Source organism: Sceloporus undulatus, chromosome 1, assembly GCF_019175285.1.
Source record: "Sceloporus undulatus isolate JIND9_A2432 ecotype Alabama chromosome 1, SceUnd_v1.1, whole genome shotgun sequence".
NCBI lineage: Eukaryota > Metazoa > Chordata > Lepidosauria > Squamata > Phrynosomatidae > Sceloporus > Sceloporus undulatus.
In genome coordinates, this window is record NC_056522.1 from 141,545,649 (window position 1) to 141,564,989 (window position 19,341).

The 19,341-nt window shown below is 42.2% G+C and overlaps 3 protein-coding genes across 3 annotated transcripts in view; 1 reads left to right on the forward strand and 2 right to left on the reverse strand.

Moving 5' to 3' along the window:
* Positions 1-5,001, forward strand: part of LOC121919899 (glutathione S-transferase-like) — a 6,323-nt gene extending 1,322 nt beyond the window's left edge. The window contains exons 2-4 of the mRNA XM_042446898.1: positions 238-376; positions 2,797-2,928; positions 4,364-5,001. Coding sequence (XP_042302832.1) covers positions 245-376; positions 2,797-2,928; positions 4,364-4,486 — 387 coding nt within the window. The 5' untranslated portion in view covers positions 238-244 and the 3' untranslated portion in view covers positions 4,487-5,001. The remainder of the gene's footprint in view (positions 1-237; positions 377-2,796; positions 2,929-4,363) is intronic.
* LOC121919898 (glutathione S-transferase A3-like) overlaps positions 1-19,341 on the reverse strand; it is an 88,485-nt gene that overhangs the window by 5,893 nt on the left and 63,251 nt on the right. The gene's annotated exons all lie outside the window — the stretch shown is intronic.
* Positions 5,865-17,545, reverse strand: TMEM14A (transmembrane protein 14A). The gene is made up of 5 exons (XM_042446899.1): positions 17,464-17,545; positions 12,797-12,882; positions 9,994-10,095; positions 7,962-8,049; positions 5,865-6,602 (listed from the first exon to the last, which is right to left on the reverse strand). Exons 2-5 carry the CDS (start codon positions 12,870-12,872, stop codon positions 6,563-6,565), a joined length of 306 nt encoding a protein of 101 aa, XP_042302833.1. The 5' UTR covers positions 12,873-12,882; positions 17,464-17,545; the 3' UTR covers positions 5,865-6,562.

Below are 19,341 nucleotides of genomic sequence, written 5' to 3' on the forward strand. Positions count from 1 at the left end.
CTCTCAGAAACCCAGCAGACTTGCAAAGCAGTTACAGTCTGCAGATTGGCTATAATAGCCACTTGGCCTAATGGGCCAATTGCTCTCTCATTTAGTAATTGCAGGTTTACCTTATTCTGGTTACACCTGCCATTTGCTACACCTTCATCTAGTCACAACTTACTGTGCTAACTTGCACATCCTGACAAACACAACCAAAAAAAAAGTAACTGCTACATTGTTCCCTTCTTCCCACAGAATTGACATGTATGTGGAAGGAACAGGTGATCTGTTGATGATGCTGATGTACCTTCCATTCAAGACTGACGACAAAGAACAGCATAAAGCTCTAACTATTGAGAGAGCCACAACCAGATACTTCCCAGTTTACGAGAAAGTAAGTCACAGTCTGGCATTGGCTTAGACTGGCTTGTTCTCTGCTGCTTGTTATGCTCTGGAGACATGAATGAGAACCAATGAACTCGAATTACAAGAAAAGAGATTTGCTAGAATCCTGTAGGAGAGATTATATATGTAAGCACCACACTTACAATGCTACACAGTGGATCTCAGCCCAGTCCTTCCAACCTTCTCATGCTGGGATGGCAAATGATGGGGGGGGGGGTCTGTCCCCCTGTTGCTCAGGAAGCAGCTGACTGATGGTCCCATCCTGTCCTGTGAATGATCTTCAGTGAGACAGGCAAAAGCAGGAGCCCTGTTGCAATAAACACTTGCACTTTTGTGATGGGATGGAGTGGGAACTTCAGTCAATTGTTTCCTGACTGGTCGAGGGACAGGCCTTCATTGATGGCAGTGGCAGCTGCCTGGTAACTGCAATTTGGGGCTTTCATGGTCCCTACATAGCCCCTAGTTGGGGCTAAGTAGAGATTTTGAGTACCTGTACCTAACTGCCATAAAGAATTCCAGCCAACTTCCTTACTATAAGAACTGTTTGACAGCAGAATAGACTATCTTGTAGGGTGGTGTACTCTCCATCCTAAACAGATGGCCATCTGTTAGGAGTGCTCTAGTTGTGTGTTCCTGCATGGCAGAATGGAGTTGGACTGCATGGTCCATGCAAACACTTGTGACTCTAATATTCTATAACTTTAGGAATGTGCAGCTTTGTCCTGAAACAGATGGGCCGCATAAACCATGACAGGACCAGAGCGATCACACGTGTCTAGCACTGATCTGGGCCACTGCCATGATCCTGAACTGGGCTGCCAAAACGGAGCAGATTTTTCTGCTCCTTTTTGGTCCAATTTTTTTCTGAAGATGTACCATTAGTGTAGTTTCCCACTGTGTTCAGGGAGTGCACTATTTAAACACTATGCCCCGAACATGGCAGGAAACTGCAGAATGGTTCATCTGTTTCAAGGCTTAGAGGAATTCCCCGCTATATGGATTTTGACGTGAATGAATGGAAGACAGTAAGATCTCTTTGCAGGACATGTATCATTGGACTTTGCTGTCAACCTGCAAAGATTTTGGACCAAAGTTTGTACTGCAGCACAAAATCACACAAAACCATTTATATGATCAAATGCACCTTTTGCGGGGTAATGCCTGTATTAACTATGTGCAACCCTATACCTGATTTCCTGAGAGTAAGCCAAAGGAACTTATATCAAAGTAGACATATACAGGGACTGAGGTGTTAAGAGTCTCTGTGTAATGAGTTGGAGCATATGCAATGTGTAGATTATAACTGAATGGCAGAGCTAACAATTACTAGAATAGAAACATAGTTTTCAAGTTAAAGGAAGTTATAGTGCAGTGATGGCAAACCTATGGCACGCGTGCTAGAGGTGACACTCAGAGCTCTCTCTGTGGGCACACATGCTGTTGCCCTAGCACAGAGTTTACCCCAGTTTCTTACTAGAAAGCCAGAGGAACGTGGCACTTTGCAATAAATAAGTGGGGTCTTGGTTGCAGTTTGGGTACTCGGTCTGTAAAAGGTTCACCATCACTGTTATAGTGCCACTCTATTCTGCACTGGTCAGGCTTCATCTGGAGTACTGCATTCATTTCTGAGTGCTTCAGAAGGATATAAAGAAACTGGAGCAGATTCAGAGAAGGGTAACAAAGATTATAAGAGGTATGGACAATAAAACATCTGAGGAAATGTTGAAAGAGCTGAGCAAATTCAGCTTGTTGAAGAGAAGACTGAGGGGTGACATTTGTACTCTTTAAACTCTTCTAGGGCTGTCACAGAGAGGAGGGGGCAGGCCTGTTCCCTGCTGCTCCTGATGGTAGAATCAGGTTTAACAATTTGAAGTTATAGGAGAGTAGATTTTGATTGAATATTATAAAGAACTTATTTATATTAAGAGCTATTTATCAATGGAACCAATTACCTAGAGCAGTGGTTCCCAACCTGTGCTCTGAGGAGCCCTTAGGGCTCTGCATGCACTTCCCAGGTGTTCTGTGGCCACTCCAGGAAAATGATAGAAAAAAAATGGAATGAAATTAAAGAATAAGAAACAAAAAGAAGAATCAAAATAAGAAAATTAGAAATCACATTCTGAATGGAAATTTGCCAAGTTGAATTTCTCAAGTTGAAAAGGGCTCCACAAGTCAAAAAGGTTGGAAACCTCTGGCCCAGAGACAGTGGGGTCTTCTTCTCTGGACATCTTCAAGGAGAGGCTAGACAGTTACCTGCTGGGGATGCTTTAAGTGGAGATCCTGGATTGAGCAGGGCCTCAATGACCCATAAGGCCCCTTCCAACTCTATGATTTTATGTCTCTGTTAGATTGAGTGACTCCAAGGTCTGTGCACTGTCAACATTAATTTGGTTTGTTCACCTTCCATAGGTTTTAAAAGACCATGGTCAAGATTTTCTTGTTGGTAACAAGTTTAGTTGGGCAGATGTACATCTGCTTGAAACTATTCTTGAATCAGCAGAGGTGAAGCCTGATATTCTCTCTAAATTTCCTCTGCTGCAGGTAAGTGCTAATCTCTGGGAAATGACATGATATACTGGGGTAAGGTGGTTTATGTGTTCATGAACTGTAATTGTAGCTTATCACAGTAGCTCATCAGTGTTTTGGGTACCTAGCATGTCACTGACTGCAATGAAGATTATGACATTGGGGGAGTGTGTATATGGATGTCTACCCCTTTCTCTTATATTAATATTATATTTTACATTTAAGGGTACTTGGGATCTCCCGATTCGATTGGCTTAATTTTAACCAAATGCTACCCATGCTTGTCATATAAAAACTTAGATTTTCAGCATGCACACAGAACTGCAGCTCAGTGCTCCAGAACGTGTTTTGCAGACATAAGATCACAGTCTTGTTGCCTGTCATTTCTAGTGAAAGATCAGATTGCAAATAAAATTAAACCTAGACTGCTTTATTATGTAACTGTCCTGCCTCATTCACTGAACTTTACAGACAGTCCAGGGGGTGCTGTCTTCCATTTGTAACCTTTATTTCTCCATTGCTTTTCCTTTCCTTTATTTTTAACCACAAAAGAGAGGAAAATGGAAAAGGTGACCATATCAATCAATAATTCTGATCGATAGCACTAGAAAATTATTATTTTTACACAGAGCATGGGAAAACAAATGCTGCTTTACCTGTCCCCACCATGAAATTTCTTAGCTCTCCTGTACACTGCTAGATTCTCCTTATGAAGTCCAAATGTAGTCTAAATGTGCCCATGCTGAGTTTGCTAGAGCCTTGTCCATCTTTGTTGTTGAAGTTGAAAAGATTCTAATTTATCGCTGAACAGTAAATGGTTTGAACCCTACATTGCTCTTCTCTCAGTTCAGGCTAGGATGGTGACAGTTCTACTGACTGACTCCTTCAGTGATGCCACTGCTCATTACTCAGCTAGGATTTTTGGTTACCTTTGGGACAGTGCTGGAGCACAGGGAATTACTGTGACAATCACATCAACAACCTATCCATTTTTATTCTATACATTTGGAACAGATGAGGATAAGGATGGGAAACAAACTTTTAACAATATATGTATTGTTACTAATGACCATGAGTTTTCATGTTTATATGTAGCATTTCACTTTGTCATTTCTTTCAAGTAGCATTTCTTTTCTTTGCCATTGACATGCAGCACATGATTAGTTGAGACATAGACTGTAAAACCATTTCTGTTTTCCTCTATACCTTTGAGAGATTGCTTACAAAACCAAGGTCTTGACCCTACAGACTGACAAGCAAATGGCTTTCTTATCAGTACTCTTGTCCAAATAGCATTTGAAACTTTGTTTTTAAAATCCTAAAATGTAATGATCAGGGGAACTGTTGGCAATAACCTTTTCACTATGCCTAGAATACTTTACTTTTAAGTAAGCCCAGCCATGTTGGTACATTTGGCCTTAAATGATTTTTTTTTCATTTTTCATTTTAGGCATTCAAAACAAGAATAAGCAACATCCCCACAATTAAGAAATTCCTGCAGCCTGGTGGCCTGAGAAAACCCCCCACAGATGAAAAGCTTGTTGCACAAATTGGAAAGATTTACAGCATTTGAGAATACAAGTTGTGGATGATCTTGCAAAGCATAATTTTAGCCATTTTACTCTTTTTCTCCAGCTGTACTATTAATTATAAGGCCCATGTGAACTGAAATATTATCTTCATGCATGCACACACATAGATAATTCCTCTTGAATAATCTCAAATGCTTTTGAACCTGTGAAAAATCCTGTACTCAGTAATGTAAATAAGAATTCTTATTTGAAGGCACTATATTTCTAAGCCTTCTTTACATTATTCGGAAGAGCAGAACTGCCCAGGTTCATAAACAGGCATTGTATCACTCGCTGTCTCTCCACATGAGCAATGTTAAGAATAAACTGGAATCCATCTCAAATGTATTCATGTGTCATATTAGAAGGGGTTAAACAGTTATTTAGAAAATTCATAATTGAATTAAATTTTTATGAAATAATTATATCCCATCATAGTAATCACCAGCATGAACTACTTAATTATGACCAAAGATACTTGCCTTGACAACTGAATAAACTTCTCATTCATTGCTGATTAACTGTATTTGTTTGCACTCTTTGGCATTTTGCATCTCTGGCTTGCATTTTGGAACTGGTACAACATAGCATTTCACCAACACACCTGCACCTAGGTCCCACAGATGTCCAGCAGGGCAACAGTAACCAGCTGGGCAATAGCAGGAAGGCTTTTTCCTGGTGCAACCCTGTAGGCAATCAGTGACTACATCAAAATGGAAAGCTATGCTCAGCCAAGCAAAACTGCTGCACAAGGAAGTACTTAATACCTTCTTGTGCAATGTCTGAAAAAGTACTTACAGTTATAACATCTTGTTTCAGTAACAGATGCCACCAAGAGGATTTTCATTTTTAAAAGCAAGTTCTGGTGCATTTGCATAAGTGTGCTTAGGTCTCAGTCAAAGTAATTTTCCAATGTGGTTTCTGAGGTACATATGAACCAATGCATTGTTTTTACTTCAGAAAACCAGATGGCCAAACCAGTTCAGCTGAAGAGGTACTAGTGCAGGATGGTAGCCATTGAGTAATTCTAAGCATTTTGTCTGAAAGTAATACCTACATTGATAGCGTGCATTAACTATCAAAGGACACTTCTTTCTTCAGTGGTAGGATAGGTTTATTTTTGTTTCTCAAGAAAACAATAATAAAAGTTTTAGCTCATTAACAAAAGCTTTGGAAAGTTGGCATGCCCTTTCTTTGGGTAATGATGAAAAGTTGCGGTTCCATGAAAGCAAGGATTCAGGGATATAAACAGACAAACTAGTTCTAGCATCCCAATTGCTCTTGTAGTCATATGTCTCTTCTTCCATGCAATTCAAATATCAAAATATTTCAAAAAAACAAAAACCCTGACATATTCTAAAGTCAAAAGCCACACAGGTATGGCTTCAAAGTATTGAAATTTCTTTATTTCAGGTTTTTGGCAGTTTATACATGTTGGATTTTAGGAGACAAGCATTACTGCGTTTCCAAAATAAAGATCTTTCTGGTGCTACTGAGACAAAACTTAATAAATTGTCAGCAAGTGAGCAGCAATATATTACATGATCCATATTACATTGCTTCATAACATGTTCTCCAAAAATTGTTATTTGGGACTTTATACAAATTGTGTGCCCACTAAATACAACTAACCTGAGTTTCAAAGGCCCTGTGACCCCCACTTATCTTTTGTGGGAGAAAGGTAGAATTGAAAGCTCCTTAGCATATAAAGAATTAAGATTTTTAAAAGAACAAACTAGTTACCACTGTAAGCAAAAACACAGATGCCAGGAAAATGGCACTAAAAACACAATGTAATTTGAAGAATCTAGTTCCAAATCTACAAGGAGTAACACTGCCTTTGGGTACTTGATTTATAGAGACATTACAGTGGACCCTTAGTAATAGCAGGCTGGGAATCCGCAGATTTGACTGCCCATGGATAATTGCCACTGAATAATATGGGACACGTCCATCTGCGTTTTTTACCATCTGCATGAGGGGTGGTCTGGAACCAAATCCCTGAGAATGGGAAGCGTTGAAATTTTTGCTTGTTCACATCGAATGATATAAACGTTGTTTCTTGCTGCTTTGGTCATTCATACCAGCCGAAGGACAAGTCTCAAAACCATCAGAAGGCTACATTTAAAAAAAAAAAAAGGAAGGAAGGAAGGAAGGAAAAGTAAGATGAAGGTATCAGTTTAGCAGTTATATTGCCATTTAAGACAGGTTTGACATTCCCACATGCATGGCTTCAAATATTCTATGCTTTATTTTTTAAAAGAAATATCATGACTTCATAACCTATCCATGTGTGTGTGTATTTTTGGTTATTTTAAATCACAGGTGGGAATCATGTGGCCTTTCTCACTACTGGCTGGGATTGCTAGGAGTTACAGTCCCAACATCTGGATGGCTATTCTAAATATTTTTATTCTTTGCACCATAAAGACCAGTAAGGGAAAATGCTATTTTCTACTCTCCACTGAAAAAGCCTGAAGAACACAAACTGCTACTACTTAACTTCCCAGAACCTATCAAGGATTACAGAAGTACTCCTGACCATCTTTCATTGCCTTAAGGACAATGCTACTGCTTCTTCTTTTTTAAATTTTAAGGCAAAAGGCTGCCTTTGATAAAAATCTGCACTTAAGTATAGTCTATGTACTGGACTACACTCATCACTCACCTAGTAAAAGTAGACATGCATGTTCATATATACAAAAAGTCAAATTAATGAGTCCTCTGCTCTATATGTAGAGCAAATACTTTTAGCAGCCTTCACAAATAAAGCTGTTTTAGGTGTGATACTTGGCTGAATGACAGTAAACAGCTTTCACGCTATAGTGCTCAACATATACTGCCAGCAGGTACCACAGCAACTTGTTTTATCAGACCTCCAGATCATTCAAGTTGTCATGCCAGATCTCAGTGCCATATTATAACTACAGTATAGTCAGAATCTCGTCTGAGAAGTTTTGAAATATTGGCCCGATCCAGACAGGCCTTTGCGGTGCCCCCGTCATGTGCTAGGAGTTGGCCGAGGGCGCACCGCCCATACTGGCCTCACCCCTAGCACATAACGAGGGCACCGCCATTTTGACGCAACAGACACTTAGCATCCACACGTCACACTGCCATAAGGATGTCACGAGTGCACCATTGGCACACTGCGACATCCTTATGGCATTGCAGGAAGAACCTGCTTTTTCCAGGTTCCTTTTGCTGCGCGAGGAAGCTGCGTGGTTTGTCCACCGCGGCTCCCTTGCACAGCAAAACAAGGTGCGGGCAGACCGCCCTTTTTGGGCGGTCTGTATCCCACCACTGTGACTACAGTGGGATAAAAACTAAGTGAAAAGCATCTTTTTGACAATATTTTAAATACATATGCAGCACAATCAAAAGCAATGGAACACAAAAAGAAGTTTCATTATGTTCAATGGGGCTTTCTCCAGAGTAAGAGTGAAAAGGATTGCAGTCTAAAACGACACCGTTTACCTTAGAGCTGCTATGATTCCAGCTGGCATTAATTTCTTGGTCCTCTTAAATCTCACTCCCATGACAATGGTCAGAAGAAAAGCAGTAACTGCAAACAAGCATGTAGTATTCATTATGACAGAAAATTTCCACCTGTCTTTTAGCCATGTCTCAAAGATCCAAACTACACTAGGCCCTCAAACTGATGGGTCAAAAGAAGCGGTTTCCAGCTGCTTGGGGGCCTGGTGTTTAGATTATGCACATCCCTGAAGCGGCCAGAAACTACATTGTGACCGCACTAAAGGGGGGAAAGCAGATTTAAAAAGAACCTGCAAGAAACTGTTCCTTCCAAAAAAGTGTGTACCTTCAACCCTGCATATAAACGCCCTGATATGAGACCAGTCCCAAAGGAGCACTCCATCCTAACCCTAATCCTAAAGTGGTGTATAAATGCACTGGTGCAGGTACGCGTTTAAAAATGATGGAGCCAGGGGTCGAGGCAGCAATTCAAAAAAGGGAAAGTGTGACACATTCTATGGCTATAAGTACAACCTACAGAAATCAGCCAGTCCAAGACGGGGCATGGGTGAAAGGGGGGCGAGAGGGGCATGCTTGTGCATTGCCAGTGTTTTACTAGGCACATCTCTGATCCGATGCCCAGTGGAGGGTCGCAGGTGTAACTGTGTGTATAATCAAAGGGGCTGGCCATCCAATGGGATCGCATCTAGGCAGGAAGCAGTTGCCGGTGGTGAGTTCCTGCAATGGTGCACATGGATGGTGGGGGCAAAAGGGGGGAGAAGGAAAATCTAGCAGTGCAGCTTGATGCCATGCCATGAAATCATAGTGTGAGTATGCAGGCTGCCTTAGGAGTGGGTGGTGTGGTCAGAGGGGTCTCAGGCCGCTTTCAGAAGTAGCAGCTTCGGGCTGCTCTTTTCTGCTCATTTGTTTGGCCCCTAGGCTATTTAAAAGGAAACTCAAGAACCTGTTTGGAAAGTATGAAACCTATGGGGTATAAATATGGCACACAAATAAAATTTGAGCAAAGCAGGGACTTCCCCATTGATCACTTGCCAAATGAAAAGCATCCCCCAATATTAAAGAAAACAAGCAGCTCTCTCGCCTCAACTCCATTTTAATTTGTCCACTAAAAGCCAATGCACACCATAGCCAAAAAAAATCAAAGATGATTTTGGTAATTGGTATCTATTTGGAATTAATAATTTCTGCTGCCACAAAAAATAATACTTCACACTTTAAGGCTATCCAGCTCTTAGATTAAGTCTTTTAGAACAGGGGTGGGCAAAGTGCAATTCATGACCACGTGGCCACAGAGCTGTTTTTGTGATGATAAAAGCTGCCTGCCCCAAGAATCAAAAACATGTTTTTGCAAACCATTCCCCCACCCCAATATTCTGCCTCATAATGGCTCCAAATATAGGGGTGTTGAGGGCATGTCCATCATATTTGGATCAAAAACCAATTTTTGCAAACATTTTTTTAAAAAACTTGTTTGCCCCCAAGTACTCCAAAGTACAGTGGTACCTCGGGATACGAAATACCCAGGTTACGAAATTTTCGGGATACGAAAAAATCCCATAGGAAATCATTGTTCCGGGTTACGAATGTTTTTTTTCGGGATACGAAGAAAATTTTTGGTGCTTTTTTTCGGCTTTTTTCGCACGAAACGCGGCTTTTCCCCATTAGCGCCTATGGCAATTCGGCTTACGAAGGCTTTTCGGGTTACGAAAGCGGCCGCGGAACGAATTAATTTCGTAACCCGAGGCACCACTGTATCCACTTGAGTTGCATTTCCACCACATTTTGTGGGGCCCCTGGTCAAATCTAGGCCCAGAAGAGATCTTTTTTGAACCCAAAACATGTCCCCATACTAGTGTTTGCATGCATTTTTGCCAAGACTTCCTAGGTGGTTAATATGGCCAGCTAGGCTTCCACAGCTGCCCACCTCTGTTTTACAGTAGTAAAGCAAATGCTCTTAAGAGTGTGTTTCAACCCTTTCTTCTAAGGTGCTTTTCTTGTCAAAAGGGATACTTACTCAATGAAATCTTCACATCCCTGGGATCATGGGTTACCCAGTATGCACCATAAGCAGCCATCAAGCCAGAGAAGAGACCAACAATCAATGAGATTTTGCTGCCTGCAATAGCAATCACATATATACAAGCTTAGTATCAAAAAGTGGGAAAATGTAGAAAAAAGAAGCAAAAAACAAAGAAAAAGAGAAAAGTACTCATAATTTTTTTAAAAAAAACAACTCAATTTCTAAATTATAGCAATCACTTTTGGAATTTGAAACTAAGTTATTAAAAATCATACTTGGGCTAGAATCCTAGAGGTGACATTAATGGTTGTTGCAGAAGGGGATACCCATATATCTCCTTGTTCAATGCCCCCTTCTCTGCTGCAACTGAAGCTTTATAGTACTGAGGGGCAGCATCCACAACCAAACAGTTGCTAAAAGGATGGGGAAACAACTGGGTGCAATTGGAGGGGGAGAGGATCATTCCTCTCCTGTATCCACAAGTATTACACTGGAAGGCCAAAAGGATAATAGCTATTCCTTGTTTCCTAGCTACACAACTGCAAGCACCTCCTTTTCCCCTTCAGCACTATTTGGCTGTGGGTGTGCTCCTTGCCACTGCCAAACTGCCTTGTGCAATTTTGGAATAGGAAACTTATCATAGCAATGCTGGTGGAGTGCTATGCTCCAACATGTCACTATCGGATCTCATCTTGTAGCTAGCAGTTCTGAATGGTTATTAAATGATTAAAGAGAATGACAAAGACAAGAGAAGATGGCGAGTGTGTGTGTGTGTGTGTGTGAGAGAGAGAGAGAGAGAGAGAGAGAGAGACTTAAATATTTGAAGTGGTGTCACACAGAAGATGGATCAATCTTGTTTTCTGCTGTTCTTTAAGACTAGGGCAGGAACCAGTGGGTTTAAATTACAATAAAAAATATGCCACCTAAAAATCAGGAAGAACCTCCTGATGGTAAGAAGTGTTTAAGAGTACAACAGATTGCCTGGGGTGGTGGTGGACTCTACTTCTTAGGAGGTCTATCAAAGAGGTTGGATAGTCATTACTCGGGAGTACTTTATTTTTTTTTATTTCTGCAAGGTGGTGGGTTAGTGTAGGTGACCCTTGTAGTCCATTCCAGATTGTGATTCTAAGACAATGACAAAAAGCCACAGAATTTGACACTTCTATGTTCTTTTCCTTTTTCTCTATTCTGTACATAAGAACCAGTAACACAGAAAAACATGAGCTTTCTCTTTTATAGCAATTCATGCTGAGGAGTGGACAGCTAACTGACACTGATGAGGGTTCAAAGTATTTCATGCTGCATTTATATAGAAGCCACAAGTCTGGATAATTCCTCAGCAGGTTTTCTGGTGTGGAAAACAAGGTGCTGCAGTACGAAACTGAGAAGAGGAAGGGGAGGTTTTGGATTGTGTACAGCTGCATCAGTGTTCTTGGATTCTGACCATTATCATCTTTTTATTTTAGTTCACCAATTACAATAATGAACTGTTGCTTCTTAGCTCACACAAAAAGAACAACAGAGCAGCTGATCTCAATAATTCCACAGAATATGCAGAAGGGGAAAAAAGTACTTTCAGACTTTACAGGGATTTTCAGGATTCCTCCCCCGCCCCCCTCCGAACAAATTCATAATATGTTAACACTGAACAGTTCTGTCTACTGAGCATAAAATAAGAGATAAACTTTTCTAAGAAATGCAGCACATACAAATCAATAAACCCGAGTAATACCAGCATCTGATTTGTAGAACTGAGTTGGTTCCTCAGTACAGTGGATTAGGGGTTAAAGATCCCTGGTAATGTGGAAAAAATGAAAAAAGCAACAACAACACTATTCTTTTTACCTGAGAGAACACTCTCTAGGAATTTCTAGGTCCTCCAGTCCAACTCTATTGTCATCATCTGCCAGAGGTTGATCATAGAATCATGCTGGAAGACCTACAAATGCCTAGAGAAGTGTTTTCTCTAGAAACTTGTAGATTCTCCAGCACAACTCTATGGTCAACGTCTGGTAGAGTTGTGCTGGGGAACCTAGAAATTTCCTGACAGAAAATACTAATAAAAACCGCAAATAATGAAATCCGCAAAAGTCAAATCCGCAAATGTGGAGGGCCAACTGTAATTGCTTCATAATTCTTCCAGTCTCCAGATATCCATTTGGTTTACGTGAAGGACTGTATTATCCCTTAGGAATCAGCTTATACTTTGAGATCTGGTGGAGAGGCTCTTTTCTCTGTCCCACCACCCTCACAGGAACATCTGGTGGGAACATGGACACAGCCTTCTTGGTGGCTGCTCTCAGGTTCTGGAACTCTCTTCCCAGAGAGGTTAGAGTGGCACCCTCCTGTTTTTTTTCTACAGAGAAATGAAGACATTTCTGTTTCAAAAATTGACTAATCAATGTTTTCTTGTGCTGGTGTTTTGTGTGTGTTTTAACTGGTTTTATTTTTGATAGTTTAATCACTTTTTCACTTTTGTATTATGTGATTTTTTTATTTTTTCAATTTAAAATAACAGCTTACTTGTAATTACATTATGAGCGGCAATATATCTCAGTAGTTTATATATACAGTGGACCCTTGTTATACACTGGGGTTTGGTTCCAAGATCCTGCATCCATTTAACCATATTTACTTTTACTGTCCCTTCTTCCAATTCTATTATGTGAATTTTTAATGATGTGTTTTTTGTAAGCCGTACTGAATTCCACACTGGGAAAAAGGTGAGATTTAAATAATAATACCAAGAAGAAGAAGAACAACAAATCGTCCTGCATACTACTATTCCAATGTTTACCTTTGCGAATGTATCCCACGACCCCTCCAAGAGCCACAATTGCAGCATAACCAAAGCCAAACCAGTCAACACTCATGATGAGAAGTCTAGAGGAAAAAGCAAAGTAGACACAGTCAAAGGTACTGAAAAAGGTTGAAATCGGCTGAAAGGTTAGGAAGTGTTCACCAGCAAAAGCAAAGCATTTTAAAATATGTTACTGGTCTCCATGCTCCCATTAGAATGGTTTGTAAATGGAAACAACTCTACTACATACAATACAGACATTCAGATTGTGGTAATTTAAAAAACAGCAAAAATGGAGTGTGAAAACAGAGTTGCAAATACATTTGCATACATTGCAGTTGGCCCTCCACAGCCACAGATTTTTTCTCCAGAGTCAACCATCCATGGCTTGAATATATATACATATACTGTACAGTCAGACCTCCGTATTCAAATGGATATGAAAATCCATGCATGCTCATTAAAATTAGTGGTGGAGCGGTTGCGTGCACGTGCCACCATTAATGAAAACAGGGGCTTGCTGTCTGTGGATGGTTGAATCCACAGATGACAAGTCTGCCGATAAGGAGAGCGGACTCTGTGTGTGTGTCTTCTGAAAACCAAACATTGATTTTGCCATTTTATTATTAATTTTCATATTTTACAGTAAAGAGTAATTCTTTACTTTTCTGCAAAGAAGTCTTTCCTCTCCTTCTTTACCCTAATATCCTTTTGAAATACCAAAGGCTTTGCAATTCAAAATTGACATTCCACCTCTCTCTTCCCACTCTCACACAGTGCACTAAGGACACATGTGGAGTTCATTTGTGCCAGGATTCAGACTTGGAGCAAGGTGACAGCAATACCAAATGGAGACCGTAGTAATAAGCTCCCTCTTGAGCCTCTTTGTCAAGCCATTTTAAGAACCGTAAGAGGTTTAACATCTACTTCCACTGTTTGGAGCATGGTGCAGCCCGTAGTATGTCTGGGAGAGGAAAAATAGCTGTTGGGACCACTGGAGTTGGCCCATCGAGGATGTGGAAAACAGGGCCAATTTGGTTACTCTTGGCCTATATTGTTATTGTTGTATGCCTTCAAGTTGTTTCTGATTTATGACAGCCCTATGGTGACCCTATCATAAGATTTTCTTGGTGTGATTTGCTCAGATTTGAGACTTTGGACCTTATTGCATTACGGGGTTATGTCGCTTTAACTGCTGTGGCTGCCTCCTGTTGCATTTTGGAACTTGTAGTTTAGGAAGGGGCATTTAGAATATTTAGCCAGAGAGCTCTTAAGCCTCACTGAACTACAAACCCCAAAATGCAACAGGAGGCAGAGCAGTTAAAGCCAGTGTTGCCAATTTCGCGACTTTCACACGAAAACGGTGACTTTTCAGAGCTTTTCGTGTGATTTCCGCGCCTTGCTCTAATTCAGTGCCTTTTCCGTGCCTTTGGCCAGTTTCAGCTGCAGCCTGCTGCAGAGCAACCAAAACCCTTTGGAGTGTAACAGTTTTCAGCCAAGAGGGCTGGAGAAAACTCTCTCTCTCTCATGACTCCCTCTGAGAGCCAGGACGGAGCAAGCCCAACCAACCCCAACTGTTTGGAGGAATAGTTCAGCCAATCAGAGAGAGGACAGTGATTATTGCCACCCCCCCTCAGGCATTCTTAGGCTCCAGGGGCAAAAGTGCTGGAGAGAGGCAGGGAGTGAGGGATCTTGGCTGGCTTAATCCCAATTGCCTTGGATTTCCAAGTAAGAAATAAGTTTTAAGGCACACAAAGGCAATACTTGACAATGGTATCATGGCTTGATGTTGTGGACTTCTGTGTCTGCCTGAGAGTGACATTTGAATTTCAGAATTCCTGAGCTTGGGCAGAGTGCCCCAAGCCTACCTCTCAGGGTTGTTGTTGTACTGTGAGGACCATTTGGGTTGTGAGATGTGAATGCGATGTCCCTGAGTGTGTGTGTTAGTGATTAAATATGCCTCTGAGCATGGGCAGAGCACCTGGTCAGTTGGCACCCCTGCTGCCCTGTCTTCCAAGAATTTGGTTTGTGGCTCTCTTTTCGTTCCCTTTTCCATTGCCATCCATACTGCAGATATAATCCAGTTTGGCACTGCTTCTAACTGCAAGGCTCCCTGCGATGATGGGATTCTGGGCAAACCACCAAGCCCAGAATTCCATGCATGGAGCCCTGGCTGCCAGTAAAAGCAGTGTTTCAACATGTCACAACAAACTACAATTCCCAGGATTCCCTGGTTTGACAAGGGAATTGCCTCCACACTTCCAGATCACAGCCCCAGAGAATGAGTCTACAGGATATCAGTGTTGCCAATTTAAGTCCACTTCTTCAGCTGCATTTGGATTTAATAATGATAATAATAATGGTGATGATGATAGTGAGACAGATCTTGTAGCACCTTTGAGTCTCACTGAAAGAAAAGTTGGCAGCATGAGCTTTCCTAGACTTAAGCGTATTTTCTCAGATGCATGGGAATTGTAGTTCATTGTGGCACCAGAGCTCTTTCTCACAAAACTACAATTCCCAGGGTTCCCTAGCACTGAGCCAGGACAGTTAAAGCAGTCCCAAACTGGATTATTTCTGCAGTATGGATTGGACCTTGAGCATTTTTAATAACGAAGGTCCAAAACACTGCAGAAATAATCCAGTTTGTGACCACTTTAACTCTCCTGGCTCAGTGCTAGGGAATCCTGGGAATTGTAGTTTGTTGTGGCATCAGAGCTCTTTCTGACAGAGAAGGCTCAATGTCTCACAAAACTACACTTCCCAGGGTTCCCTAGCACTGAGCCAGGGCAGTTAAAGCAGTCTCAAACTGGATTATTTCTGCAGTGTGTCTTGGACCCAACTCAGGCTGCATCTTCACTCCAGACTCCAGAGACAATTCCCAGGATTCCCTAGTACTGAGCCAGGGCAACTAAAAGGGTTTCAAACTGGATTTATTTCTGCAGTGTGGTTGCATCTGAACACATTTCTATTTGGCACAAAGCTTCCTGAACCTCCTTCATGTCAAAATAAATATCTTTAAAGGACTGAAAGATTCTTTGTTTGGTTCAATGGTGATTTTGAGAGTTGAAATAAGTTACAATTATTTTTATTCAATTATATTTACGTTTATTTGCAAAACATCTGCCATTTTAACATTATGGGAATTTTCCGGGAATTGTGACTGAATATTCCGTGTGATCTGGGGGGATTCAGCGGGTTTTGGACAGACATTTCCAGGAATTTTGTTCGAGGCTTGTTGGCAACACTGGTTAAAGCGACTTAGCCCTGCTTTAAGAGTATAATGCAATAAGGTCCTGAGTGAGTGTGACATGCCCAAGGTGACCCACTAGGTTTCCAAAACCAAGCAAGGATTCAAGCCCTGGTCTTCCAGAAACCCAGCCCAAAAGTCAAAATGCTGTATCATCAGGCATTAGAACTATATCTGTAGCAGGCTTTCCAAGACAAATTACATGTGATCCAGGTAGCTTTGAATCCTGGCACTTTCTGTAGGCGTTTAGCTTAGGCCCATGAACATATGAAGAATTCCCTTTGCACACATCAGTGTACATACAGGGAGAGAGATTTTGTTAAATGTTTGTAGGGGTTTTTTAGATCCTAGGAAATGTTGTGCCTCAGGGCACCATTTGATGTCTCAGGGAATGACTGTGCTTTTGTGTGGTGAGATATAAAGTACTTCTTCTCTTGTCTCTCAGCAGAGAAACAAATAGTCTGGTTACTCAGACTTAGAAAACATCCCTAAAATATTAAAACCACACTTATTATGTTTATGCTCCACATGGAGGCTATTTTGGACTCCCTCCTGGAGAGAAGGAGGCCTGAAAATGGGGGACATATCCTGGAAAGGAGGGAAAAGTCTGGTCACCCTCTGAGCTAAAAACACCCCTAGAAATATGAAAACCATGCTTCCTAAGCTTATGCTCCAAATGGAGGACATTTTGGAATGCCTCCTGGAGGGAAGGGGGCTTGAAATGGAGGACTGGTCGTGGAAAGGGCGGAATAGTCTGGTCACCCTGAACTAGAAACACCCCTAGAAATATTAAAACCATATTAAATATTAAATTAAATATAAAACATGAAAACCATGCTTCCTAAGCTTATGCTCCAAAGGGAGGACATTTTGGAATTCCTCCTGGAGAGAAGGAGACTTGAAATGGAGGACTGGTCCTGGAAAGGGAGGAATAGTCTGCTCACCCTGAACTAGAAACACCCCTAGAAACATTAAAACCATGCTTCTTAAGCTTTGAGTTTTGGACTCCCTCCTGGAGAGAAGGAGGCTTGAAATGGAGAGCAGCAGATCCTGGCAAAGGGAAATAAGGAGGACCTCTGCTCCCCAGGCCTTCCTTTCTTTCTAATCTTTCCCTCCTTCTTCTTCCCTCCCAGGAGCCAGAGGCACCGCCTGCTCAGCCAAGGAGGGGCTTTGCTCCCTGAAGGCCCACTCGCCCTCCTCCCTGTCACTCAAAGCCTCCCAAAAAGGGGAACAGCTGGGCCAGGAGAGAGAGAGAGAGAGAGAGAGACCCTGCGTAAAGGCGCAGCAGGAGGAGGAAAAGCAGCATCAGCAGCAGGAGGCGGCAGAGCCTGTCTCTTCCAGCTGCTCTCCTTGGCCACCCTCCACCTCTTGGGGCTCCTGCTTTCCCTCCAGCCTTCCTTCCTTCCCCACTTACCTGCTGGGCTCCCGAGGTGTGTCTCCCTCCTAAAGCCACTGCCTCAGACCCTCCTTCTTTCCTCCCTCCCTCCCTCTCCTTCTCCCTTCCCTCTTTCCTTCCTGCCCTCGCGCGCCTCCTGCTGCAGCCCAGAGGGAAAGTACTGTAGTACAGCAACATCCCAAATCCACAGAAGCCATGAGGCCTTTATGAGGAAGCCCTGTGGGCCAGGTAGCAAAGGACAACAACACCCCAAATCCACCAAACAGACAGACCTTTACGGAAGGCACAAAATACATGTTACATGTTGACTGTGTAGCAAAAATACAAGAACATCCAGAATACAGTACACAAGATAGGGAGGCCTTGATGGAGCCAACCAAAAGGCACCAAGTACACATTACCTATCCATCAGGAGTAGTAGCCCTGTTGGCCTTGTAGCAAAGTACACCCCAAATCTACAAAACAAAGGATACCTTTATAGGACCAACCAAAAGGCACAAACTGCATGTTACCTACTCAGAGGGGAGCTGCATTGGCCATAGAGCAATATATATGGACAATCCCACCCAAAATGCACAAAACAGTGATACCTTTATTTAACCAGCAAAAAGGCACAACATAGTGTACACGATGCAAGCTTCTGAAGCTCCACTGGCTTCTTCATCAGGCAAAAGTGTTTTAAAAATTGTATGGGAGGAAAAAAAAATCATAGAATGGCAATATTACTCACAGGCCTGCATTTGATCAAGATGTTGTTGTGTTGTTTTGTGTTGAGGTGTTGTGGGGGGAGCTTTGCAAGCGGGTCCTTTCTCCTTCTGGCCATGGGGCACTGGGAACAAAGCATTCCAGGAAATAAAATCTGAATTCGATTACCAATATAAAAAGGTACTTCTTCTGAGACCCATGTTGCAAGCTTTCAAAGCTCCACCGGCCTCTTCATAAGGCAAAGATGTTACAAATGATACAAGAGAAAGAAAAATATGACCATGTTGGAGTCACAGGCCTACATTTTGTCCAGATGTGGTTGTTCTCAGTTAGGGTGGCATGGAGGGATATCCATCCAGGCAGAGGTTATTCCTTCTGGCCTTGTGGACTCTGGCAGATAGAGTTTTAAAGTCCAGGAAATAAAACCTAAACTCCATTATCAACACAAAAAGACACTCCTTTTGAGATCGGTTGTCTCTGTCCTTTGCAAGGCTACCTACCCCCTTATTAGCTAGGGAACCCTGCATTTCTCAAGTAACCTCTGCCATTGCATTTGGAAAACTTTGAAAGTTTTGCATCGTGAATTTTGCACATTTTGGTTGGCCCAACAACGGCCTCACCGTTTTGCGGAATTTGGATGTTATTGTCTGTATGGCCAACACTGGATAGGTTTTAAGGAAAGGCTTGTCCTGGAGGTGGGATGCCCCACAAGGTGTTTTGCCAGGAAAACTTGCCCACTTCAGCAGCCACATGGCACAATATGGCCTGGATGAGCCTATCCTTTTTTTTGCCTGGCTCTTCTTGCTTAGCCTAGACATGCAATATTGCAAAGAGGAATAACACTGCCACCTTCTGGGATCAAGGGAGCTCAGCAGTCAGGTGGGAAATAGTTGAAGTGGAGGCCCTGATTCAGATCATGAGATCATATGAGTCTAGGGTTGCCATAACTGAGGAGCTCCGAACCGGGACAAATGTAGGACAAGGCTTAAAAATGTAGGACCTTTTTTTTAAGGTCCTACATTTTAAAACCTTGTCCTCCTCCTCCTTCCCGGCTTGGGAGGAAGTCTCGGCCTGCTCCCACGCCGGGAAGGATGCAAGGGCTGCTCCTCATCGCGGTGATCACCGCGGTGGGAAGCAGCCTCCTCCCGGCCCCCACTCCCTTTCCCAGCCTCTGTGAAGGCTTGGGCCTCC

Coding starts and splice junctions, on each gene's coding strand:
- TMEM14A (XM_042446899.1), bottom strand. CDS start 12,872: ATGAGTGTTGACTGGTTTGGCTTTGGTTATGCTGCAATTGTGGCTCTT. Junction 8,050..9,993: donor GGATGTGAAGATTTCATTGA/GTAAGTATCCCT, acceptor GCTTGTTTGCAG/TTACTGCTTTTCTTCTGACC. Junction 6,603..7,961: donor GGAATCATAGCAGCTCTAAG/GTAAACGGTGTC, acceptor TTTTAAATGTAG/CCTTCTGATGGTTTTGAGAC.